At 38.7% G+C, this 27323-nt stretch overlaps 2 protein-coding genes across 2 annotated transcripts in view; one reads left to right on the top strand and one right to left on the bottom strand.

The window, feature by feature from the left end:
* LOC112053434 (putative 1-phosphatidylinositol 3-phosphate 5-kinase) overlaps positions 1 to 19846 on the top strand; it is a 34050-nt gene extending 14204 nt beyond the window's left edge. Inside the window, exons 15-34 of the mRNA XM_052885832.1 lie at positions 493 to 610; positions 972 to 1155; positions 2343 to 2474; positions 3035 to 3125; positions 3295 to 3494; positions 4231 to 4349; positions 4898 to 5020; positions 5770 to 5886; positions 6231 to 6287; positions 6367 to 6402; positions 6480 to 6568; positions 7126 to 7250; positions 7475 to 7583; positions 9325 to 9466; positions 10373 to 10480; positions 11438 to 11557; positions 12126 to 12192; positions 13398 to 13528; positions 14641 to 14796; positions 16675 to 19846. Of these exons, the coding sequence (XP_052741792.1) occupies positions 493 to 610; positions 972 to 1155; positions 2343 to 2474; positions 3035 to 3125; positions 3295 to 3494; positions 4231 to 4349; positions 4898 to 5020; positions 5770 to 5886; positions 6231 to 6287; positions 6367 to 6402; positions 6480 to 6568; positions 7126 to 7250; positions 7475 to 7583; positions 9325 to 9466; positions 10373 to 10480; positions 11438 to 11557; positions 12126 to 12192; positions 13398 to 13528; positions 14641 to 14796; positions 16675 to 16862 (2412 nt within the window). The 3' untranslated portion in view covers positions 16863 to 19846. The remainder of the gene's footprint in view (positions 1 to 492; positions 611 to 971; positions 1156 to 2342; positions 2475 to 3034; positions 3126 to 3294; positions 3495 to 4230; positions 4350 to 4897; positions 5021 to 5769; positions 5887 to 6230; positions 6288 to 6366; positions 6403 to 6479; positions 6569 to 7125; positions 7251 to 7474; positions 7584 to 9324; positions 9467 to 10372; positions 10481 to 11437; positions 11558 to 12125; positions 12193 to 13397; positions 13529 to 14640; positions 14797 to 16674) is intronic.
* Positions 19847 to 20357: 511 nt separating this feature from the next.
* On the bottom strand, positions 20358 to 27323 carry LOC112047885 (uncharacterized). The gene is made up of 8 exons (XM_052885833.1): positions 27127 to 27323; positions 26487 to 27048; positions 25253 to 25479; positions 24111 to 24228; positions 23261 to 23480; positions 22463 to 22525; positions 21318 to 21424; positions 20358 to 20511 (listed from the first exon to the last, which is right to left on the bottom strand). Exons 1-8 carry the CDS (start codon positions 27305 to 27307, stop codon positions 20451 to 20453), a joined length of 1539 nt encoding a protein of 512 aa, XP_052741793.1. The 5' UTR covers positions 27308 to 27323; the 3' UTR covers positions 20358 to 20450.

Below are 27323 nucleotides of genomic sequence, written 5' to 3'. Positions count from 1 at the left end.
GACTGAGGTAAAACTTCTTTTTAAAAAAATCCGACAAATAGAGAACCTCATTTTTTAAAGTCGAATTTGTGAGCAATAGATTCCTTAAGGTGCATAAAAAGGGATTGTTTCGAAGTTCTCTAAAAACGCCATCTACGAGTACTTTAAAATAAACACTGTTTCACTATGCTTGTAGATGGTAGCACTTATCGAGTACTTCCATAACGCATTTACTAAATAACTCTTCAAGTCAAGCTTGCGTTAACAAGTTTTACTTAAAAATTTTAATACATATCTTAAGTAGGATATGTATTACTCAAAATTGCTTATTTGACTTTTCTCTACTATTTTTATAACTGCACACTTATGGCAACTTAAACAGAATACTATTACCCAATTCTTGAAATAAATGATACGTATTCCAAATAGCCAAATTGGATAATACGTCTTTTTGGTACCCATTTGAAGAACGTCATCTTACATTAAGTAAATGCTGCATTTTTCTACAATTAGGATACTCACCCATTCGTCAGTAAGCCGATAACAGCGCCAGCGGACGACGCTTCGTTGCGCGCCTCCCTGGCAAATTTCCGCGCCGTGGGCTGCCAGCCGCCGGCCAACAAACATAAACGTGCGTAACTCGATCACCAAAATCTCTCTTCTTGCTCGCACTTTTCATTACTAAAGGTCGTGTTCATTCCACTCAATTTTCAAATCCGGTTCAAGGCATGCACCTCCAATGTTTAATTTTAAATGTAAAATATCTCAAATGGTGAAGAAAAAACGTCGTGAGGATACTCGGAAATTTTCTAAATTCTCTACGTGTGTGAACTCTGCCAATCTGCTTGGGTTACCTAACCCCTCTTATTTTGCAAGAAGACTTGTTGTTCAACAATGAGCCGAATATGGGTTGAGAATGATGATGTATATGATAAAATCAGCTATCTTAATACCTATAACGCTACGTTTAAGTGTATATATTTATATCGTAGCCGAATGTCCTCGCTACCGAGTGTCGGTGGTGAAGCGTTCGCCGCAAGAGGCGGAGAGCAGCAAGCCCGCGGACAGCGAGCCGGTGGACGCGCTGTCGCCGGAGAACCACCAGCGGCTGAGCCTGCTGCTGTACAGCTACTGCGGCAAGTCGCCCAACGTGCCCGACTTCTGCGTCAACCCCTGGTAGCTTGACCTCTTCTGACCTTGACTTTACTTTTATACAAGACTAGTGGACCCGGTCAAGCTTCGCTTTGACTTATGTGCACTTCTTCCCTATCCCTACTGTACACTACTCTACCCCTACCATACCCTACTCCTTGACTCTTAAACGTTTGTATGGGAAATAGAAAAGGGTTGTTTTTATGGTTTTCCCGGCAATTATTCTAATTTTTCTCACCTTTTAAACCTTCCCTATACCTCCACAAACATTTGAAGACCAAGATAAGATAAATCCGTTCAGCCGTTCTTAAGTTTTAGCGAGACTAACGAACAGCAATTCATTTTTATATATATAGATAGGTTTTACGTTTTCTTGATCTCACCCAGTGGCGTAGCCTCCTTTAGAGGATCATCCTCCTTTATCAAAATAGGCTATTTGATACTTTTTTGAAATGGTCTTAAATAGTTCATTATCGTTCTACTAGACTGAAATATTTTATTTCATATTTTTTGAGACGCGATTTGATGAAAATTTTAGTTTTTTAATAGGTTTTTGACAATACGAGCCAAAATGCCTGTCTGCCATGACAGTCTATATTTCAACTGTTTCATGACGTCTCTATAATAAATCCCATACAAATGGAGCGTTTTAAAAAAATATTAGTTAACAATCAGTTCGACGTTTAGTACAAATGTTTTAGTGACGTCACAAAATGGACAACAGCGTTTTTGACGTTTGAAAAAATACGTGATAATTAAATTAATTTTTATAAGAAATCCTTAACTTTAATTATTTGATATCGATATATTTCGGACCCTTATTCTATGTACTACACGAAATTAATATTATTTGTATTAAATTTGATATGATTCAACTACCCTAAAGGTTGATAGGGCTAGAGTAAAAAAACAAAAATGGTTGCATAAAATAAATATGACAGTAACTTAATCTATGTACTATGTTTCCATTTGTGGGCTGCACGCTTAATCCGGGAAAAAATATTGCTTTTTTTGAATTTTGTTATTTCTGAAGTGAAACTCTGTAGGTAGTTTTTATGTTTTTTTTTTCGGTTAGCACCAGATTAAGTGACATTATAGATTAAATTTTACCAGCTATTGCTTTCACACGTAAGGGGCTTCTTTATCATTGATACAGCTGATACGGCGGTCTGATCTCACCAGATGGTAAGTGTAGATTTCTTTTTGCGCAGGATAGTGTCAATGGAGATGTACGGACGGCACGACATCTCGCTGGGCGGTTTCCTCGAGAAGTACTGCTTCAACAGCGACCACAAGTGTCCCGCCTCCAACTGTCACATACCGATGAACCAGCATATTAGAAAGTTAGTCATTTGTAGTTTTATGAATCTTTGACTCCCAGGGGATCATTCAGCCGCTGAGTATCGAATTTAACCTCTACTTGTTCGAGAATTTTAAATGATGCCCAGGGGGTGAACCTACAACGTCTATGAATTCCACTGTAACAAAAGCAATTATAGCGACCGTGAATGGAAATGATGAAAGGGAAAAGCCAAAGCGAACATTTTCATTAAAGGCCAATTCAAGATTATCATACGGTGATAAACTTATTTGAAAGGGTATGATAAAAGGAAAAGAAAAGAAGAATGCAAGGGTCGTAGTAAGTGGAAGAACGTAAAATGAAAATACTCTTTATTGTACAAAATAATTATAAATTTAGAATACAAAAGATATAAAGACAGGTATACAAGTATAAATAAGCGGCTTTATCGCTAAGAAGCCATATCTGCAATTATGAATTTCAATATTTAGCTTTAAACGTGGTATCTGTCTAATAGTACGGGAATGATGATGTATGACTTTTATGCTTGATTTTTTTAGAATCATCATATTAATTTTTGGTACTGTCCGGGTTTGTCCGAAGGTTCGTGCATGACGACGTGTGCATCACCATAACCTGCAACACCATCGGCCACAGCAACGTCGACAAAGCCAAAGAGGAACAGAGCAAACAGGTAATTACTAAATGCATTTTAAACTGCAATTACGACAACCTAAGATATCTTATCAAAAAATACATAGATCCACGTGCACACCGTCTATGAGTGAAATTGTCGTCGCATGAGTCGCGACTGTCGCGGCACAGTACCTCTGAACAAGAATAATGTATATGTGTTTGTAAAGGTAATGTTCTGGTCGCGCTGCGAGGTGTGCGGCGCAGTGTCGCGCGGGTCGCGACTGTCGCGGCTGGCGCTGTCGCTGTCGCTGGCTCAGTACGTGCGCACGCGATTGTCTGCGCCGCGGTACGCGCGCGCGCAGTGTGCGCATCCACTCAACGCACACTCGCACGCCTTCGTCAGCCGCCTCACTACAGCTTGCTTTAGGTAAAATCTATAGTAACAAAAATTAGACTGATAATGATGATGTTACAAACCAACCTGTGTGTTGCTGTGATTTGCCCCCGGTAGAATACAATAAAACGGTAGAATATATGAATCCGAGTGGGTCAGAGTTTAAAAAACTTATTTTGACTATATTTAACAATATTACAGGTGTCAGTTATAGCTCAATAGATGACATCTGCCTCCGATTGCGGACGGCATAGGTTCGGATCCTCAACCACTCGGGGCACGCACCTCCAACTTTTCTGATATGTGTATTTAAGAAATTAAATATCACGTGTTTCAAACGGTGAAAGAAAAAATCGTGACGAAACCTGCATATGAATTTTCTTAATTCTCTGCGTATGTGAAGTCTGACAGCCCGCATTGGGTCAGTGTGGTGGACTATTGGACCTAAGCCCTCTCATTCTGAGAGGAGACTCGTGATAAGCAGTGAGCCGAATATGTATATATAATATATACAATATTTCACACTAGACTATAAAGCTAATACACAAAAATTACTTTTACAATCAAAGAGCTCAAGTTTCCCAAGAAATTTTTCCTGTATGCCATGGTTATTAGTTCACCAAAAACTGTGTAGATACCCGTTTTGGTCTTTTGAGCCCTAGAGTATGCCTTTTGGTAGAGTTTCTACACTCGGTCATTCTTGCATCGCTGCAGTAACCGTAACAGCTAGACGCTCTTAACAGACTTTATAGACAGCTGTTGTCACCAGATACAACAAGATCCCAATGTACGAGATCCAGCTGCCACCAGACGTGATAGCCATCAGCTACGACACCAAGCAGATGCGCGACGCGCTCATCTCGCATCTCAACGAGCTCATGCTCAAAGGTAACGTCTCAGTATACACCATTCAGATCCTGATGTTCAAAATCTCATTAATCATAGAAAACTATCCCCTGTAAACACTGTAAATAGATCTTTGCACACGTTCTACGAAACCCCGCTCTGTTTCAATCAATCTAAGGAGTAGGTGGTAGCCTCGCGCAATTAACCTTTAAGCTTTAAAAAAATCCACTAGCGGCAGCACCGCTAGGGGGTCCATATGTTTTGAATTCTCTATTAAAATCACTATTCATTCCAATGATTTTTTTTATAATTACCGTTTGCAATGCATTCTTCCATATACATAATTCCATTATAGTTCTATACGTTTGACGTTGTTGTCAATAGAGAGTTCAAAACATATTATGTACCCCTGCTTCCTTTAGAAGATGTCTTTTAAATCTTCCCTGAAAAAGGCTTATTACACCGGCAATCACGCCCTTTTGTCTACAACATAAAATACTTGGCGGCAAAAATAATCTAGACAGTAGAACTTCCCTGAACAAGATCTGCCACAAAAATCTCTATGGCTTTGACTTTAAATGTTTTCCCAGGTCACGAGACATTCAGCAACGCGCCGGAGGTGGACATAGAGAAAGAGTATGCGGCGTTCAAACAGCACATGGAACAGATCCACCTCGCGCTCACCTGTACCCATGAGCAGGCCTCGCTAGCAGGTGTGTGTTTACTCATTCCAGGATAGGTAGGACAGAGAACACGTTCTACGATTCTTGTACATCACCTTTGTTTCTTTTATCTCGTCAATCCGTTCGTGCATGTTTATATTCATTCAGGTTATCCTTAACCCTTCCCTATCCTTAATCGTTCGCCTTGGCCTTCCCTTTCAAGCAATTCTATTCACCCTCTCCCTTATAAGTCCATTTTTTGGCTAATAATAGGGATTTCATTTATTTTAATTCATTCATCGTTTTTACGTGGCTAAACCATCTAAGCATACCTTTCTAGATTTTCGTCACTACATCTTTATTTATTCTATTTATGGAACACCAACAGGTTACAATAAAAATATGGACCATTCCTTTTTCCTTTTTTTTTTTAAAAGAGCAACTGTTGAGTTTCTTGCCGGTATCTTCTCAGCAGAACCTGCCTTCTGAACCGGTGGTAGAATCTTTACAAATAGTCAACTGACGTGTCAAAAGTGCTTGTAAACTGAGCCTACTTGAAATAAATGATTTTTGATTTTGATTTTTTATAGTAAACATTTGATGAGTAATTCATTCGTTTATTCTTCTTACATGCTATTTTCCAAATCTGTCAAGCAGTTATTTATGAATAGGTTGAACAACCATGGTGACACAATACATCCCTGTCGAACACCACTTTCGACTGGCAACCCCTCAGTATATGACCAATTTAAAATGAAAAGATGTCTGAAATGTAGGCCATATTTGATGTAACTGTTCAGAACGAGTGCGCAAGCTGTGGAGCGTGTACGACAGCATCATATCCGGCGAGAAGATGCTACGCGACGCGCAGGACGCGCGAGCCACGCACCGCCCGCGCGCGCCCGCTGATACCGCCTGTGAGTTACACTTGTATTGTATTATGATTCAGTTGTATAGCTTGGCAAATTCGTTCGTAACACTCTGCGCGGGCCGGGAGGGGGGGGGGGGGGGGGGTAAGACGTCCTTTCCCCCCGTCACCCGCATATCATGCAAGTGTCATCAATGAACTTGCCAAGCTATAGTACTAATGGATTCCCCCGGTTTTACCACAGTATCATAATAGGCATTACTCACTGGTAATGAAGCCTTACATTGGTAAAAGGATTTTTTGTTTTTTTGGTCCATTACTTTCGAAGTTTCTTCATGCAAACAAACTCTTAAACTAGCGGTTATATTCTGATTGCCCTTAATCTATTTACAGCTGACGATAAAACTGAATTGGAAGAATCAGTGGATGTAGCTAATAGCGAAATTACAGGTAAACTCACCTAGAATTTTTTTTGCTGTGACAATTTACCTTACACAAATTGTTGTTATTAAAATGAAATCTATTGCAGAAAACCTCAACAAAGACTCTGACAAAGATCACGCAGGTATGTATAAATATGAAAAATATTAGTATTTTTCTATCAATTCAACTAAATACTTAAAATGTATTTATTCATTGTAGGAACTGAAGAAGACGAGGAGAAGGGTGATAAAAAAACCGTCAAACAAATACTGTCGCAACTGCTTTCAAATAACCAGCCGGCCAATCAGGTGATTAGTTCATTAAAACCATTTTCTTTGTTTTCTAATAGTCTTGAATAAGTTGTTTTTAATTCTTTATTTTCATGAATAAGCTATGTATTTTAAAGAGTGTACGGAGTAAAGTGTGATTAATTAATTAATTTTGAACATGTATTTCGAGACATATAAAATTGTGCCTCTATTTCGTGGTGTCGGTCTTAGCCATTAGCTGATAATAATGATGGGCGATGGACCGAGTTCTCAGTTCGCTGAAAAATCAATGTCACTGGCATAGTCCAATCGCGAAGCTGAAGTAGAAATGGGCAGAACACATAGTTGGGAAAGCCGATGGACGTTGGGGTCCCAAGATGCTGGTTGACATCAAGCTGGTTGCAGGCAGTCGCTGGATGCTGGTGGCTCAAGGCAAGGTATTTGGAAATCCAGCAGTGGACGTCGATCGGCTGTTGTTGATGATGATGATAATGATGTCGACGACGACGACGACGACGACGACGACGACGACGACGACGACGACGACGACGATGACGATGATGATGATGATGATGACGATGGTATTATTTCCGCAGGGAGGTATGATAATATCGAGCGGCTTGGTGCCCGTGGTGGTAAAGGCGGGAGAGATCGGCTCCGTCATAGCGGCCACGCTCGCCTCCGTCACCTACCAGAAAACAATGCAGCAACAACGACACACGTGCGTATTCACACATTATATTCATTAACTAGCGGACGACAAACGGCTTCAACCGCCTAGTATCCCTGGGAATATGTAGCCTTTGGTACTCCTTTTATTGGCCAACTACTATCAATGTAAATGAAAAACAAAACCAGTACCAATATTGTCCCCTGGTCGACCCATTTTTTTAGTCTTGCTCTGATTTTTGATTATATATTTTACTTATACCTCGGATTTTACAGAAGTCAGAATGAATTCGATGATGCCGAAAACACGAATGCGGTCAAAGAGAAAAGTGAGACAGATAAATCGAAGGTCAAAGCTAACGAACATATTGAAGTACTTCTAAAGGTGAGACTCTGAGAATACTAGTTTTTATAAATATGTTGTCAAGTTTCTGTAAAGAATATAAAGAGCCAAAAATCAAAACACCCTAAGTAATGATTGTAATAGCTTTAAGAAATTAGATTATCACAATATCTAAAAATTATTTAAAAAAAAATAAAAATTTTAATAAAAAAAAATTCAACCGACTTCCAACTCAAAAATTAACCTAAACTAAAAAGCAAAAAATAACATCTTACCTATGTGCTACCTTCTGATCAGTTTGAAGGCGGTGCCAATCCAGTGTCATGTTTTAATTAAAGCCATTTCTGAAAGAACCACAGAAATTGTGTAATTTAAACTACTTGAATTAAAACATCACTGGCTTGGCACCGCCTTCAAACTGATCAGAAGGTAGCACATAGGTAAGATGTTATTTTTTGCTTTTTAGTTTAGGTTAATTTTTGAGTTGGAAGTCGGTTGAATTTTTTTTATTAAAATTTTTATTTTTTAATTTTTAGTGTTAGCACACCTACTGAGTGTGAACTGACTGTCCTCCGTCTTCATCACCAGACCCCCTATGCAGTCACAATCCATATGGGTGGAAAGTTCTCATCAATATAAAATTTATCAAGTCCAAACACAAGGTAGCTACTGTGAACCGTCGAGGAGTTCCCTTAACTCTCCTTCATCTTCATCACCAGACCTCTAATACAGTCACAACCTATCCAGGTGGAAAGTTCTCATCAATACAAAATTATCAAGTCAAAACACAAGGTAGCTACTGTGAACCGTCGAGGAGTTCCCTTAACTATCCTTCGTCTTCATCACCAGACCCCTAATACAGTCAAAACCCATCTAGGTGGAAAGTTCTCATCAATACAAATTGATCAAGTCCAAACACAAGGTAGCTACTGTGAACCGTCGAGGAGTTCTCTTCACTGTCCTTCGTCTTCATCATCAGACCCTTAATACAGTCACAACCCATCTAGGTGGAAAGTTCTCATCAACACTAATAAATGAAGCCCAAACAAAAGGTACCTGCTGTAAATCGTTGACGAGTGCCATCGTCTGTGTTTCGGCTCCATCATCAGACCAACTCCAGACCTTCATAAAATTGTAGTGGTTTAAAATACCTTATGGAAACACTAACAAACGCACTAGCCGTCTCTACGATTTTCGAAAGTTCCCCTCGATTTCTCCAGGATGCCATCATCAGATCCTGACATGAAAAAAATGGGAACACCCTGGAATCAAACCCTTCAAAACAAAAAAAGAATTTTCAAAATCGGTCCACAAATGACGGAATTATCGCTGGACATACATAAAAAAAAAAAAAAAAAAAAACATACATACAGCCGAACGTAGAACCTCCTCCTTTTTGGAAGTCGGTTAAAAAACAGTAGAAGGGTTGATGAGGTAACATCTAGGTGTCCATTTTTGCCTGCGTATATTATTACATTAAAAACATTTACTAAGTTGGTTACTATATAATTGATGATTTTTTAATGATTACTAGGAGGCCATTGGATCAGCTTCCATCTTCACACACAAAGTAAAAGTAAAAGAAATTGCAATGATGAAACTATTGTAAATTATAATAATTTTTTAAAAGAGCATTTTGTGAGTTTGAACTTGCCGGCTCTTCTCAGCAGAATATGCCTTTCGAATCGGTGGTAGAGTCTTTACTAATGTCCAAACTTGACGTTTCAAAAGTGCTTGTAAACAAAGCCTACTTGAATTTTTTTTTTGTTTTGAAATATCTCAGGACGGCTTGCTCTGTCGCGTGTACTATGCGTGCCAGTTCCACAAGCTGCGCCACATGCTGCTGGCGCCGCTCGACGTCGACGCGCACAACAAACAGTTCTGGGAGGATGCCAAGTGCTGTGACGATCTCAAGGACAAGGACAGTGAGTTGCTTCGATTGTATGAATGTCAGTCGTCTTGGGTCGTCATGAGCCGTGATAGTACGACGTGTTCCGTAAATTACGTAGGGAGTAATGGCTGGCTGAGTGCTAGCTATATAGGTGACTACCTCATTCTTGTCGTGACGTTCGATCCGTCTACACCTTTTGTTGGATGACCATTCAAGGATTATTTTGGGATAGGAGAACGACTTGAGTGGAGAAGGGGAGTGTTAGCTACTTTTAAAAGACATTTTTAACTCTACACACAACGGTCACAAGTCCGGGACTTCACTCAAAGTTATTCTCTGCCACTCGAAGGTTTATTAGTAACATTCTTAGTCGGAATTTTTAGACCTGATAGGTTCCCATTCAATAATCGTGGGTTTGATCTTTAAATCCGCTTATGATGTCAACCCGTTTTACCGACAGACGCTTGACTTAAATAGCTAGATGGTGAATGTGTTTCGAAAAGTGTAATCGAGCGATGCGTGCTGCCATCTACAACCATAGTGAAACCAGTACAACCAGTACAACCATAGTCTACCAGTAGATGGCGCTCTTAGAGAACTTTGAAATAATCCCTTTTTCCACACTTCTGTTGCGATTCGGTTGTGTCTGAGGCTCTTAGATGGCGCTTTGCATTTTTATTTTTGAATGAAGTTTTACTTCAGTCGTGTAGTCTAAAGCACATTGTTTTTTAATTTTTGGGAAAATATTTTATAGCAATAATGTGTATTGCGATTTTACTGTAAATGTCGATTCGAACTTACGAGTAAAGTAAATTTTTGGGAAAATATCATATTTTATAGCAATGTGTATTGCGATTTTACTGTAAATGTCGATTCGGACTTACGAGTAGAATAGGTAAATTACTTTACCAAACATGCAGAATAACTGTCTTTATTTCAGACAAAGGGTTGTGCGAGATCGAGGAAGGGTTTATAAGATCTTTGGCGCACTGCGTTCCATGGGCCGCTAGAGGTGGCAAATCTGGATCCACCTTCTGCAAAACTAATGGTAATTATAATATTAAGAAATGTCCAGTTAAACTTTGAATTCCCACAATGAAAGCTTTCAAAAGTGAAGTGCATATGTTTGTTGTACTACCACCATTCTGGAAGATAGAATATACTGAGAAGAGTCGAGAAGGATTTTAGCAGTTGCTCTTTTAAAAGAATCCGTTATCATTCATAATTATCGCTAAAGTCATTTTTTATTGTAAATGTGATTAAACTAATCTGAATTATTGCAGGCATCTTTGCAATAAGCAATTAACAGTATTTAAAAAAATTAAATATCGCGTGTTTCAAACGGTGAATAAAAAACATCGTGAGGAAACCTGCATATTAGAGAATTTTCTTAATTCTCTGCGTGTGTCTGTCAATCCGCATTTTGCCAGCGTGGTGGACTATTGGCCTAACCCCTCTCATTCTGAGAGGAAACTCGAGCTCAGTGAGCCGAATATGGGTTGATAACGATACGAATTAACAGTTTAGCATTTGGCAGGCAGCAAGCAGGTCTAAGACCTTGTCCAGAATGGGCGAATTCGTCGCGAATCGTATCGCGCGAATTCATACGCGAGTTGTCGGAGTATTAGACATCAATACATCGCGTCTACACACATCGCGCGAATTCAAAATACGCGTGTAAATCGCGTGCACTACGCCAGACTCGACACGCGCTTGATTCGCGCGGATTGCGCGCATTGCATGCGAGTCGAGATACTAGGGACGCTTTTTTGCGTCCAGTTAACGCGCGAACTCTAGAGCGAACTCCATATTTCGTACTGGATTCCTCTCCAAATGCTCGCGCGTTGGTACGCACCTTGTGGACGCAACGTAATACGCGCGAGAGAATCGCGGCGAATTCGCACTTTCTGAACTGAGCCTAAAATGGCCTTGGCTTGTTGTAAAAGGGCTAACTCGTCGTTACTTGCTGATAAATAGTTATTATCATATATTTCCTGTCATCCAGACGACAGATACGTGCTGAAGGAGATGACGAAGCCGGAGTGGCAGCAGTTCCTAGAGTTCGCGCCGCACTACTTCAACTACGTCACCAACTGTCGCCACAGGAAGTCGCCCAGTTTGCTCGGTATTAATTCATTATACGGGGAATACGGGGATATATAGCCTCATTTTTCAAAACAGACCAGTAATTCCTGAGATTAGCGCGTTTAAGCAAACAAACTCTTCAGCTTTATAAGTTGTATGTATATGTATTAGTACAGATCAGTCGTTTCAAAATAAACTGGATTCATTGGCCTTGTATCATTTTATAAAATGTAGTATTAGAGTGCTAAAATTGAGAAAGTGTCATATTTATTTTTGTTTTTAGTAATCTGTTGTATTGTCTTAAAGTATTATAATCTGTGGCTAAATAGAAAATTTTGATAAAATGTAGAGAATATGTTCCAAATAAAGTAGCAATTCTTTCAGCAAAATAGATTACTCCTTAGATGTTATAAGTCTTTCAGTTTCAGACAGAACAGAAAATTTTATGGTTAATTTATAAGGATTTTATAACGATGATGATTTTATTATTCATTGTAATTATAATTAATAATAAAGTGTTAATAATTATACATTTATTAACATGCGTAGAGAAGTAGTAGTGATGTTAATAATTATTGAAATTATTGAAGTGTGATTTATCTTTTTAGCGCGTATCCTGGGCGTGTTCAGTGTGGGCGGTGCGGGGAGCGGGGTGCTGGTTATGGAGAATGTGTGGTGAGTATTTAACACATGTATCTTCCATAGTACTTTGTTGATTTTGTACTACTAAAGCTAAAATCGATGTGAAATTTTTATCAACTAACAAATAAAAAATGAGGGTATACATTTTGCATGTTAATATCTTACACTAATATTATAAAGGTGAAAGTTTGTGTGTATGTATGTTTGTTCCTCCTTTATGCTGAGGCTTGCAAACCGATTTGCCTGAAATTTCGAATAGAAATAGATTTTATTCTGGATTAACATATGTGCACTTTTTATCCTTGAAAAATCACGGTTCCCGAGGGATTTGTGATAAACAGAATTTCACGCAGAGTGATTAATAAGCTTAGTACTTAGTAGTATGTTTGGCTTAAATAAATAAATTTAGTATTCCAGCAGCTCGAAACCCTAATGTTTGAAAGTCCTTATAAGAGGCCCATGTCGAGCAATGGACGTCCATCTGAAAATGATGCTGATTTAAATTATCTTGTACAAACACCTTTTTAACCGACTTCAAAAAAAGGAAGAGGTTATGTTACCTCATAACTTCATTTCGGCACGTCTTTAATTAACCAATTTTGAAAGTTCTCTTTGGTTTGAATACATTAGTATACTTCCAGATTGGTCTCATTATTTTTCATGACGGTTTAGTAATTTTATGTTAAAATCTAAAATAACTGGAATTCGTCTTTGAAGTTGGTTCAATTTTTATAATGTTTAGAGTGCCGCCGTAGAAGTAGGTGCGAGAGGATTACCAGCAAAATCTCTCTATAACTTGCTTAAAGACCTTGGCCTCTCTAGAAGTGCAGCTAGTTCTATATTAGAACGAGTATCCAAAGCTGCTCTAATAAGATCTTACCAAATTTGGATAGGTAGGGAGAACAACACGAGCAGAGAAGGGGAGTGTTGATCGATCGTCAAATTCCTTAACCGTACATCCAGTAGCCACAAGTCCTGGACTTTGCCTGGTGTTTTTCTCTCTATCACGCGATGGACCCGGCACCTGCACGGTGAATCCTTGCCATGCTAAGATAGCTCTCTAATGTTATGCGATTTAGCGTTCCGGTACGATGCCGTGTAGAAACCGAAAGGGGTGTGGATTTTCATCCTCCTCCTAACAAGTTAGCCCGCTTCCATCTTAGACTGCATCATCACTTACCATCAGGTGAGATTGTAGTCAAGGGCTAACTTGTAAAAGAATGTTTCTGTTGTGACAGGTACGGGTCGGGCGGCGCAGGCGTGGAGCAGCGCTTCGATCTGAAGGGTGCGAGCCGGCAGCGGCTGGCGGCGGGCGCGGCGGCGGCGCCGCCCACCACCGCCGTGTTGGTCGACGAGAACCTGCTGAGGCGTGAGTACAGCGACTGCTAACGATTCTCATCGTTCGTTGATATGCCAGTGCCTGATGTGTGACAACGCCCATTACAAAATTGTATGTTTTATATTAGATCGTCATATGGTCCTTCGAGCCGCATCCGATCTTAGATTTTACTCTTACAACTTATGTTACTTGATGTGTACTGTTTACCAACAAACATATTAAAACATCACATCTAATAATATATTTTTAACTTGTTCTTCAATTAATGAAAATAAATTCGATTAAAAAACTTAGAACCATTAGATGTAGTTAATATACTATTATGAGTAACATTTTATAAAAAATAACAATACATAATTAAAAAAATAAAGTTATGAAATAACATGCGTTTATTACCTTCATTTCTAATTGATTTGTTGGTAAACAGTCCTCATCGATAAGAGCTGTGTAGCTTGGCAAGTTCGTTGATGACACTCCCATGATATGCGGGCGACGGGGTGGGAAGGACTGCGTGGGTGTGTAGTCGTGCGCGCGGGGCAGAGGCTGGAAGTGGGGTGCATCGGATATAAAGGAATCCTATTAGTAGGTTCGTAATAAGTGCTTTAAGGTAGGCAGTATGTTTTCCATCTATAAAATGCACGTGTTTACTACTGAATTATATGGTCCTTCGAGCTATGTCATGTCCACCTCAAAGGCACATTCACTTGGAACATGAACATGTGTAATGGAGTAGTTAGGTATATCAGTGACGGTAACATGCGACCAATGAGATAATCTCGCGAACAGGAATAGACAAAATGCAAACAAAGTCGGTGCAATCAGAAATACCGCCTTTGTTTTCATTGCGTTGGTACGGAAGAGATAAAGCTAGGACAACTCCGACCCCATTTTAAGCTGGGACAGCTCCGAATTGGGCTTAGAATTGGGGAATCATTTTGTTTATTTTCTCTTCACTTAATCGCATGTTAGTGTCATTTTCTATAAAATGCACTATAACAATATATAACATAGGTATACTAATGTATATGGTCCTTCGAGCCAGATAATGTCCACCTCAAAGACAGACAGAAGATCTTTATAGGTATACCAGGTTCTTTTGGCCCCATTCTAAATTCAAATTTGGGTACCAATTCCTTTGTCAGTGCGCTGGGAGCAGCAGCTGCACGTGGGCGGCGCGGGCGCGCGCGCGCTGTGGGCGGGCGTGGAGCGCGACACGCGCTTCCTGGCCGACAACGCTGTCATGGACTACTCGCTGCTGCTCGGCATACGCGGGCGGACTCTCGTGCTGGGCATTATTGGTGAGATACTTTGTATATGTCGGAGAGTTAGATAATAATAGCGCCATCTTACATTAATTTGATAGCGAAAGCGATAAAACTAATTTGATAGCGATATCTGTTAGAAACGTCAAAGTACGTGTAATTAATGACTCTATCACCAATCTGACAGAACATTCTGAGAAGGTTCAGCATGCAAAAAAAATGTAATAATAAAAATAAATAATACCATAAACATCAAAGTATACCAAATCACGCAAGTAAAAGGACAAAACATCATTAAAAGCTTAATGTTCTCTAAATTATCGTAATGAACATACGACCAAGTAGTGTAGACCATAAATGGAAGGAGGTTTATAGAATTAAAAGAAGTTATTTTTAAAAAAAGGTACATTTTTGCTATAATATTGTGCGTTTATTTAAATAGTAACATTTATACAAACGCTGGTAAACGCGGGCTAAAAATGTTATTAAAAATATTAAGTTACTACGAGTAAATAATAAGAATTTGATTAATTAATAGTCCAGACTATTCGCCCAGTTTTTCAAAGAACCTCCTGACTAATTTACATAGAGATATTCCGAGCTCTCTTTATTACTCGCCGGGCAAATTTTAAACTTTCTAACATTAATTTTTAGAGTAACAAAGTAGCTAGGACAAGAGATAAAAGTAGATAGATAGCTTAGTTAATAAAGTGTTGGAACCCAAGGAGAAATAGTACGAACTAATTTTTTCTGGAATTTCTATACGAGTAGATGATCAAGGAGAAGGATGCGAAGGGAAACCTGAAGGTGAAACTGAGTTGCGATAGGTACACACGCGTCTGTCTGTATGTGTACACCATAACCACTACAACTAAAAAATATTATTCCAAAAACAAAAAACCCGACTGCTTATGCGTAATGAACTGAAAAGAGATAATTAACTGTAATACGTACGTGTACGTTTATCTGTCAGTTGTTTGTCTGTGGACATGAGCGAGCGAAGAGGGGGAGCTTTGACATGTTGTAAAGGGACTCAACCCTACTGGAATCGGTGCAAACCCGAGATCCGCTGGTGGTTGACTCTTTGCCATACGATAGTTAATCCTGGTTTACATCTGACAGTGTCGGCGCTATACTTGATCAATATTGTAATTAGAGGGTAGACCTGTAGAAGTAAGTGAACGGTATTGATTGATGGTGTTACTTTATGTATATTTTGCCATCCTTGACGTATCCACGACGATAATATAGCAATGCGCAGTATTTAATATCGGGTCATGGGATACGAGGTCCCAATATTCAGCCCGTGTTGTCCTCCGATAATCAAAAGTGGAATTCCACGTTATATACTTGTTTGATTGGTTTTATATACTTCATAATTATCAGTCTATTTTAAGGCCCAAGCATCCCTCTTTATAGGATAAACCACGTATCTCAAACGTTGAAGAACAAAGCATCGTGAAGAAACCGAATCATGCATACCTGAACATTTTCTTAATTCTCTCTTTTTTTTATTATTTACAAGTTAGCCCTTGACTACAATCACACCTGATGGTAAGTGATAATGGAGTCTAAGATGGAAGCGGGCTAACATGTTATTAGGATGAATATCCACACCCCTTTCGGTTTCTACACGACATCGTACCGGAATGCTAAATCGCTTGGCGGTACGTCTTTGCCGGTAGGGTGGTAACTAGCCACGGCCGAAGCCTCCCACCGGCCAGACCTGGACCAATTAAGAAAACCTCAATCGGCCCAGCCGGGGATCGAACCCAGGACCTCCGTCTTGTAAATCCACCGCGCATACCACTGCGCCACGGAGGCCGTCAAAATACTCTCTACGTGTGTGAAGTCTGCCAATCCGCATTAGGCCAGCGTGGTGGACTATTGGCCTTACCCCTCCACTTGTTGCAGACTACATCCGCACGTTCACGTGGGACAAGAAGCTGGAGCACCTGGTGAAGAAGAACCTCGGCTCCGGGCAGCCCACCGTGGTGTCGCCCGAGCAGTACAAGCGCCGCTTCTGTACCGCGTGCCGCAAGTACTTCCTGCACTGCCCCGAGCACTGGGACCATCTCTACACCGACCGGCTGACGCAGTAGATTCATCATCATATCAGCCGATGGACGTCCACTGCAGGACATAGGCCTATCGTATGGATTTCCAAGCATAACGATCCTGAGCCGCCTGCATCCAGCGATTCAAAATCAAAATCAAAAATCATTTATTTCAAGTAGGCTCAGTTTACAAGCACTTTTGACACGTCAGTTGACTATTTGTGAAGATTCTACCACCGGTTCGGAAGGCAGGTTCTGCTGAGAAGATACCGGCAAGAAACTCAACAGTTGCTCTTTTTAAAAAATCATACAGTATTATAATTTACAATTGATGATAACATTACAATTTCTTATAGTTTTACTTTTTGTGTGAAGGTGGAAGCTGATCCAATGGCTTTTATCTTTAAGGAACTCATCAATGTAGTAACCTCGCCTAACTAAATGTTTTTTAACACATTGCTTAAAGCTATGCATTGGCAGGTCCATTCGTTTGATGTCGTCAGTCCACCTGGTGGGGGTCGACCAACACTGCTCTTTCTAGTGCGGGGTCGCCATTCCAGCACCTTGGGACCCCAACGTCCATCTCTTCACGGCCCTTCGAACTATGTGTGCCCATTTCCACTTCAGCTTCGCGACTCGATGAGCTATGTCGGTGACTTTGGTTCGTCTGCGGATCTTCTCATTTCTGATTCGATCACACAGAGATACTCCAAGTATAATCTCGTTCCATGGCCTCCTGTGTGTCTCTGAGCCTTCTTATGAGGCACATAGTTAGCCAAGTCTCAGAATCATAGGTCATCTCTGGTAACACAATAACGGGCGAGTACCATTACATTGTGGTAGAGGAAACACCTGAGCAGGTCTCAGGACTTGTGACCTTGGGTGTAGGTTTAAGGGTTACCATTAACAGTATTTACATTAATTATTATTAATATTGAAATTATATAAATAATGAATGTTAATACCACCCTACTTGAGGAACTTGTAACAGAGAAAAGCTTTTCTCGGAAATAAAGTCAGCGAATAACCCTGATTATAAGAATGGAAAACAATTCCTTGACTAGAATCTTACTATTTAATTATTGAAAATATATTGCTGCCGAATTAATGCGTTATAATTAAGAATAATTTAAATAATCATTCATTAATGTTATGTTTATTCGAATATGCATGATAATTATATTTATACTTAATATATTAAAATTCTAGCTATAAATAATAAAATTAAGGTTTAAAACAGAAAAGTATTAATGTAAATATTTAGCGATAATAATGTCCAATGCTCCTGGCACGCTGGGTAACAAATTACTTGTACCACATAGTATTTTAGTATTGGTTAAATATAGGTCATACATAGTTTAGTGCTCATTTTGACGCAAGGCAATAGTAATTCATCATCATCCCATATTCGGCTCACTGTTGAGCACGAGTCTCCTCCCAGAATGAGAGGGGTTAGGCCTGAGTCCACCACGCTGGTCAAATGCGGATTGCCTGTAGTTAACAGTAATTCATAACAAGGTTAAATATTGATGTAGTATATTAACTCCAGGATTCCTCAGTTCTATATATATGGATATTTCTACTTTTTATGGGGTTTAAGTAAAAGAAAAAAAAAAGAGACCCCCTCTTGACATAAAATTTTTGAAGTAGAGATTTACATGAAAGTCTAGTACTCGTACCTAAAGAAAGTGTAAAAGATAGAAATGCCACTGCTGTTGCCAGGAGCGTTAACGTCAGGTATAGTTACGATTTGCACAATGTAATCTGCATAGCTCTCTTAAAGCTTATTAGACGCTATAGCTCGTGTTATTTTATTAGAGGTTTATGTTTTATTTATGTGGGTCATTGATCTCCTATTAAAAATTGGATGCACAATCAGCAACCAAAAAACGTCGCCACTCAATGAGTGACTAACACAACTTCTTGGCACTCAATTGAAGTAGTCAGATTTGCAAATTCAACCTTAAACTCAATACTTAAGGTTGAATTTGCTCTGAATTTGGGGTTTTATTGAATATTGGATTAATTTTCTTTATCAATAACTCTAAAACTGTCAAAGCAAAATTGGTCAGTTTTTAAGTGAAATTTTCTACATGATTATGCGTCCTTTTATTGTCTATGATGTGGGTGCAGAAAATTATAATTTGTGTTTATAGTTTTTATTTCTGTGATATTCATTGTTTATATCAATAGAATTTAAAAATATGTAAATAAATTCCTTAAAAAATGTTTTCCTTCACCTTTAAATAAGGAGCAGGCTCTACAATTTTCAGAATTTTTAATTTTAGTTTTGAGAGATACTAACTGGAAACGTCACAAAAATATAGCATTCAATAACTATGTTTAATATACAAAGTTCAGTTTACAGAGTTTATAACAAATTATAATTTGTCTAGTAAATTAATTATTAATTTATTATTAATAAGATTCAGAAAATTTTTTGATGTATTTAAATTAGTTAGTTTTCAATGATTTCCTACAGTGTGAATTAACTAAAAATATGCACCTATGAAGGTATATCAGGGATTTTTTTCAATTGTTGCATTCCATACTAATTAGTCGATTAATTTTAAAAATATATCTGGTTCGTTGATGACACTCCCATGATATGCGGGCGACGGGGGCAAAGTGAGAAGCATCAGTCGTGGGTTTTTCATTCATCGCTACACAGCCCCCGGCCCGCGCGGATTATTTTGAGTGTTACGAATGAAGTTAAATAATGCAGCCAAGCTATAAATGATGATGTCCAAAATGATTTCATTTGATATGTTATATTCATGATACCTATTTTTTATTTATGTCGAGTCTCGAGACATATTTCTAATAGTTTTATTATTGTCTTCTGGCATCTCAATACATTTACTCATTTTCAAAGGTGAATTTATGAATGAACGGAAGATGTAATTTTTATCCAAGTCATCTTCAGAGTAAATTATGTTGAGGGGTCTCAAACAATAATTAACATACTTTATGACCAATTATGTCAGTGATAATTATTATGTTAAAATGTTAATAAAAATAAGAACATATTTTAAAGTTTTTCTTTATGAATCCCTCTCAATTTTTTCTCTATTCTGTACCTGAAAATAACGTATTCAAAATCATTTATGATGTCGTATAGAAGCCGAAAGGGGTGTGGATTTCATCCTCCTAAAAAGTTTGCCCGATTCCATCTTAGCTTACATTATCACTTCCCATCAGTGGCGTGCACAAGGATTTTAACTAGGGTATGCATCTATGAAGTGCACGCCACTGCATACCATCAGGTGTTATTGTAGTCAAGGGCTAACTTGGAAAAAAATATATTAATAAAAATTTTAATAAAAAAAATACAACCGACTTCAAAACCTAAAAACGTACCCACTAAACTAAAAAGTGAAAAATAACATCATAATATGTTCTACCTGCTGATCAGTATGAAGGCGGTGCTAAGCGGGTGATGTATTAATTGTACAATACATAAAAAAAAATACCAACCGAATTAAGAACCTCCTCCTTTTTGAAGTCTGTTAAAAAAAGATAGAAATAAACACACAAATGTCGTGGTAAATAATGATATTTAATAAATTATCTTATAAATAGCGGTGTTCGGGAAACAACGATACAAAAGTAAGTTCGGCGGCGCCTGGCGGCTCACGCGGGCTCCAGCGCCGAGCTCAGCGAGCGTAACCGCTCCAGCCCGGACAGCAGATCCCTGCAACAGACATTTATTATGACTATTTAATTGATTAATACTTTTTTGGTTCAAAGTTAGGGTCAAGTTCCTATTTGATATTTTTTGTTTTATTAGTCTAACACCCGGAATCTAATACGGTACAATTAAAACCTGTAACACACACTTTTTTTTGTATTTCATCACTATTGTGCAATAAGCTGCAACGATTTAACCAGAGTTTGCAATATGTAATTTGGTGGTTACAAATGATTCTGGATCTCAGATTCTGGAAAAGTTAGGAGCCTGATATTTGGGTAAATGATATTTCAAAGTGTTAGCTTCGTTATGACTATACAAAATACACAATTTGTAAAACTTTTCTCGATAGTTTATTTTTTTGAAAAATACATGTTTTGCTCACATTTTGCTTTCAATCTCAGGAAAAGCAAAGTTATTTTCTTAAATTTTTGTTTTGTTCAGAAAATTAGGTATATATCTTGAACATAGCCATTTTGTTTTTCGTTATGTTGTTTAATTTACTTGCAATTAGGTAAAAATGGTTTTGGCGCTCACGTCATAAAATTTGCGTCGCGCGTCAATCGCTCCGTGCTTTTCACTCACGTGAAAGTCATAATGCGGCGTCTCGCTTGCGCTTCGAATTTTATCCATATCGTACCGACACGCTGCGCGCTCTTAAGCGAATTGTTTGAGGGTACTTAATGACCATTAAGTATCCTATAAAATATCAGTGTGATGTATTTGTTGTTTTTTTTTTCCCCAGTAGTTTTTAAGTATATTCGTTACATACAAAAATACAAATTTCCCCACAGATAAAAGAAAGCTACCTGAGCGAAGTCTCGGCCACCGATGCGGCGTGTCGCAGGTCGGTGGCGGCGTCGCTCTGCACCGAGCGCAGCGCGCGCGCCTCCGCCTGCGCCGCCGACAGCTCCTCCTGAGAACACCATCATTCCATATTCGGCTCACTGCTGAGCTCGAGTCTCCTCTCAGAATGAGAGGGGTTAGCCAATAGTCCACCACGAATTAAGAAAATTCTCTGGTATGCAGATTTCCTCACAACGATTTTCCTCTAGAGCAGTGGTATGCGCAGTGGACTTACAAGACGGAGGAAAGTTCGATCCCCGGCTGAACCGATTGAGGTTTTCTTAATTGGTTCAGGTTCGGCTGGTGGGAGGCTTTGGCCATGGCTAGTTACCACCCTACCGTCAAAGACGTACCACCAAGCGATTTAGCGTTCCGGTACGACGTCGTGTAGAAAACGAAAGGGGTGTGGATTTAATCCTCCTCCTAACAAGTTAGCCTGATTCCATCTTAGATTGCATCATCACTTACCATCAGGTGAAATAGTAGAATGGTATTGTATCAATACCATAGGCGTATATAGAAGGGGGGTCGGGTGGGCCGTGCCCACCCTAGAATGGTCCAGTGCCCATTCTAGAATTATGGCTACCGATTTATAATTCTCTGATGGACGCCAAAATACAAAATATATACAAAGATAAATCAATAAAATCATTCAACCCGTTTCAGAGGCCAGCGTCCACAAACATTGTCAACGAATTTTCTATATTTAGTGTCGACTCTGCTCAGCGGCATAACAGGGGCCAGGCCCACCCTAGGAAATAATCCTAGATACGCCAATTATCAATACATATATATAGTAACACTGTAGCAGGTAACACTGTCTGTACAATGAAGATATTTAAAAAAAAAATTGTTGCAGGTCATTATACAACATGCTAGTTTCACCGTTTGTAAGCAGACAGTTATTAGTCCAATACAAGAAACCCCTTAACAATATTAAAAATGCAATTCACACACTAGCGAAAAAAAATTATTAAATACTAAGCACGATATCATAGTTATTGACAAGGTACTAAAAACACGATATCATAATCACGGTCACTAACTATCGTGTGACTAACACTTATTTGAAATTTTTGTCTGTCTATTTGCTCAGAATTCACCTTACCTTCAATTTTTTTATTTCATTTTTTAATTTCGTGTAAGCGGTCTCCGCTCCTGGCGCCCTCGCCTGTGGAAAGAATATGACATTAGAGAGAGAGAAATAATAGTTATTAATTTATTAAAGATATGACATCATATTATCTAAACATAATTATTACAAAAAAAAATCCTCCGCTGTGTCTGTCTGTTTCAATAAACTTACGGATTTTCAAGCAGATTTCACCAACAGATAGAGGAATGTTTTTGGTATATAATTTGTCAAGATTTTGTGTAAAATGCGTTGTTAGATGTAAGCAAAGACCACATCCTTACTTGCTACCATCTTTGCATATTATCTCCATTGCTTCTTCCATTCTCAACAATCTTTTCATACAAATTCGTCAGATTGTTTTAAAAAAAATTATAATCTTTAAACAAACATCCAAACAATTTTTGTTTTTAATATTATTTTGTTAATATTGACTTGAAATGTCTCATAAAAATCGATATATTAAAACTAAGCATAAAAATAAACGTAGCATAAGAGACAATTCAATTCAATTCAATTTATTTATTTGCAATTGTATAGTTAGGTACATTAGCTGGTATACAATAAATGTTGAAGTAGATACATTATACAATTCGCCATATACTGGCATGCAAATTTCTTACAACACTACAGACAAAATAAGTATAATAAAAATTAAATTAGTTTTTTACAATATCTTATGCACACTATTTATGTAATTTCAAATGTCTTATTCTCTAAAGTGTCAATGAATTATGTCAAAGTTTATTAAAAAATGTACAAGACAAAACTCACAGCGTTATCCACGAGACAGTTGTCCCGGTGCGCGGCGGCCTCCATGTGTCCCACGTAGTCGCGGTCGGCGGCGCGGGCCTCGTGCAGGCGCGCGCGCAAGGCCGCCTCCGAGGCCCGCGCCGCCGCGGCCTCCGCGCGCAGCAGCGACGCCGTCTCGCGCAGGGAGGAGGCCTCGTCCTCCGCCCGCGACCGTCGGCTGCGCTCCGAGAATAATTCCATCCTATGGATGTGAGGGCCTCGTCAACAATGTTTTATTTGGCTATCGCGTAATATATGGCTGTTAATAGTGAGATGTGATAGCCTAGTGGATACGACATCTGCCTTTTATTCAGAGGCTGTAGGTTCAAATCCGGTCCGGGGCATGCACCTCCAACTTTTGAGTTATGTGCGTTTTAAGAAATTTCATACAGTGAAGGAAAAACGTCGTGAGGAAATCTGTATACTTGAGAATTTTCGTAATTCTCTATGTGTGTGAAGTCTGTCAATCCACATATAACAGCATGGTGGACTTCTCATTCTGAGAGGAAACTTGTGCTCAACAGTGAGCCGAATTTTCTTAATTGTCTGAGTGTGTGAAATCTGCCAATCTGCATTGTGCCAGCGTGGTAGACTATTGGCCTAACCCTTCTCATTTTGAGAAGAGACTCGAGCTCAGCAGCCGAATATGGGTTGATAATGATGATGATAATGATATTTAATTTTTAAAATGCACATAACTGAAAAGTTGGAGGTGCATGCCCCGAACCGGATTCGAATATACGCCCTTCGAATTGAACTCAGAGGTCATATCCACTAGACTTTCACATCACTAAAACGAGATCTAAATAGTCAAGGAATTAAAAAAGAGAACCTGGTGCGCTCCAACTCTGCGATGATCTGCTGCAGCTGCTGGTCCTGGTGCTCGGGCTCCGGCGACGTGCGCCCCGGGTGCACCGGCAGGAAGTCCGGCAGCCGCATCGACTCTGTGCCTGCAATATTGGTATTGGTAATAATATTTCTTTATTGATTATTAGTATTCACCATACATTCTGTTATGTCTGACGGATGTCAATGAATTGCTTTTGCATTTTAATGCTTTTTAATATGTATGAAATGGTCACATTTTTATGAAATAAATAACAGACGCCTGCACAATATCTTGGCAAGCTAAAATAACATTGATACAAACTTTACTCTCCTCCTAAAATAAATATCAATATTACCAAAAATACAAAAAGTTTTATGATAAGAAAGAGATGGTCTTAGCTATCTCGCTTCTCTTCTCTTATCGGCTGGGCCTAATAAATTTTAATTTGCTATAATTTCACTCTAATTCTCATGGAAATATCAAAATATGTTTACTTTGTAATAATAGCAAGCCAGTGTTGCAGAGTAACTTAACTATGACTTTGATTTACGCCACATTACATGAACAAGCTTATGACTAAGAGCACAGTATTGTTTTGAAACTAGTTGGGTATGTTCCAACAGTAATTTTTTTCGACATCATGAAAAACACTCTTATAATATTGAATTCTGAAATAAATATTTAAATACACATGATAATATAATTATTTGTGTTGATATATAATTCAATCATTGATGACTTGTTTAAAAATATGTAAATAATGTTGTATAAAAACATGTACAACAAATCATTTATGTAAATTTATTATTTTTAAAGTGTTCTTTGTCATTGGAATATAAAAATAATTAATCTCAAACAAAACCATTAAGGAAAAAGATAATTTTTTTTATATCCCTATTATTCCTAATAAAACAATTGACTATTTAAGTAACTTGAAAGATAAAAGAAGAGTTTGTTTTTATCTTTTTACCACTGGCTGAATGACACTGATCTCTAGAACTACTAAACTGATTTGCATGCACTTTTCACAGGTAGATTATACATAACATGAAGCAAATGAACAAATAAGCTTGTTTACAATACAGAAAGTCATTGTTTAAAAAAAATAACTCAGTGTACTAGTAGCTAAATATAGTGAAACTAACCTGCATTAGGTGGAAGATCCAAGGGGAAACTGTTCCGGGGAGACACATTCCGTCTATCTGCTGGGTTCACAGACTCTGTGAGATCCAAACTCAAGTGTACAGGCAGGTCCAGTGGAAGCCCTGCTGCCTCTGCGCCGGAGGGCAGGTCCAGAGGAATACTGCGACTAGATGGCCCAGACTCAGATGCGGCACCCATATATGCATCATAGTCATACTGCATTGCATTTCTACAATTACAATTACAATATTTAGGAATACATATACTGGAATACATATCAAGACTGAGGAGATCCGCAGACGAACCAAAGTGACTGACAAAGCTCAGAGAGTCATGAAGCTGAAATGGCCACATCTTTTGAAGAGCAGATGGACGTTGGGGTCCCAAGGAGATGTAATGGTGACCAGAAAGCGCAGTATTGGTTGAACCCCTTCTATGTGGACTTAGGATACCAAGCGGGCTGCAGGGAGCTGATGGATGCTGGTGGCTCATGACCATTGTGCTTGGAGGTCCATGCAAGAGGCCTATGTCCAACAGTGGGTGTCTATCGGCTGATAAGGTATATACCTCATTGTTTTATTGTGGTTCATACCCTTTTAAATCATGTCAAGGATCTACAAAATAAGTATTGAAGCATTAGATACAATACCTATTATGAATTTGAACAAAAATATTTAAACAGCTTTAGTGTTAGTTTTTTAAACAGCTGTGTTTGCTGAATGCTATTTGTAAAATTACTATTACAGAAGTTCAGTTTAATGCCTTTAAACCTTTAAAGAGTTCTCTCAAATTACATTGTCTAAACTAAATTAAACAGAAGTTTAAAGAAAAATCCTATGATTAATTTATCATTAATCAATAAATTCTTTTCACAGCACCTTGCATTATTGGTATCTGCCACATGATTCTCATAGGAATACGGGGATAATAGTTATATAGTGTGTTACATCATACTCAGTGTAATCATTTCTCATCATTAATAAAGAATCAGTTAGATGCCATCAACCATCCATTATGACAAAGCAGAAAATTAATATTAAATGAAAACAAGTGTACAAAAAATTGCCATTTCATGGCTTCATAAATATAAAATAGTGTAATAGTTTTTAAAAATAGAATTTTTTTAGTTTGTAGTTAAAAAGAAGTAGATGCATTATAATTTCGTCACACTATTGTTATCATAAAATTAGAATTTAAAAAGCTTATCATAAAAATAAAAGACAAGGTAATATTTACCTACTGCTTCCACTATTGTTCCTCCGGCCCAGTGAGGAAGAGGAACCAACATTATAACTAGTATTAAATGTAAAATCAGGTAAGTTATCAAGGTCAACCGATATTGGCCCATTCGAGTTCAAATATGCTTGTTCCACTAGAATGTGATCCTGAACAAAGTCTGGTAGGGAAGGCATGCCGAGGGGCTCGGAGGCCAAGTTGGGCCTGTGGAAGAACGGCCCCTCGGAACTATCTGTGTACAGGTTATGCTTAGAATCCGAATTATCCACTACACTAAAAGGTATCTCTACGGAACTACTCGACGACGTATCGTCACTGTTGCGATGGCTGACGCCGTCGCTTTGTTTCTCTTTGGCTTGTGTGTCGCTCGAGCGGCTCTTCTCGCGCCTCGAGTCGCTGTGTATGTCGAGTTTTGTGGGAGAATGCTGCACTGTGTTCGCGTAAACCTTGGGCCTGGCCCCTGTATTCTCGTACGTAGAATTCCCCGGCAGAGACAAGTCCCGCTTCAAAAAGTGCCGGAACGAAAACGGATTCTCCTCCTTTCGCATAGCGCCAGTCGACTCTGCAAAAAGAACGTTCAAACTAAACGAATGTGCCTTTATATTTTAGGCAACAAAAAACAACTTCGCAAAACACATACTGGAAGTCGAGCTTATTGGCTCCGCGGGGCCGGCGTCCCCGTTCTCTTTCACGTCATACTTAGCCTCTTCTATTCCCAGGTCCGGTTTAGCTGCATTTTGTTGATTTTCTTGGAAGGATCCTGCGTTATTCGAATTTTGTGGTGATTTTTTATCCGAAACACCGTCTTCATCCTCCGCCATGATAAATGAAAATGAC

Source organism: Bicyclus anynana, chromosome 15, assembly GCF_947172395.1.
Source record: "Bicyclus anynana chromosome 15, ilBicAnyn1.1, whole genome shotgun sequence".
In the NCBI taxonomy this organism is placed as follows: Eukaryota; Metazoa; Arthropoda; class Insecta; order Lepidoptera; family Nymphalidae; genus Bicyclus; species Bicyclus anynana.
The sequence above is the reverse complement of the archived record's forward strand: the minus strand, read 5'-3'. Positions and strand labels throughout refer to the sequence as shown.

What these genes read in the sequence shown, in the direction of transcription:
- LOC112047885 (XM_052885833.1), bottom strand. Translation starts at nt 27,307, where the DNA reads ATGGCGGAGGATGAAGACGGTGTTTCGGATAAAAAATCACCACAAAAT. An exon ending in GCAGAGTTGGAGCGCACCAG is followed by an intron (nt 23,481 to 24,110) that starts GTTCTCTTTTTT and finishes TCACATCCATAG; the next exon opens with GATGGAATTATTCTCGGAGC. An exon ending in ACTGTCTCGTGGATAACGCT is followed by an intron (nt 22,526 to 23,260) that starts GTGAGTTTTGTC and finishes TTCTTTCCACAG; the next exon opens with GCGAGGGCGCCAGGAGCGGA.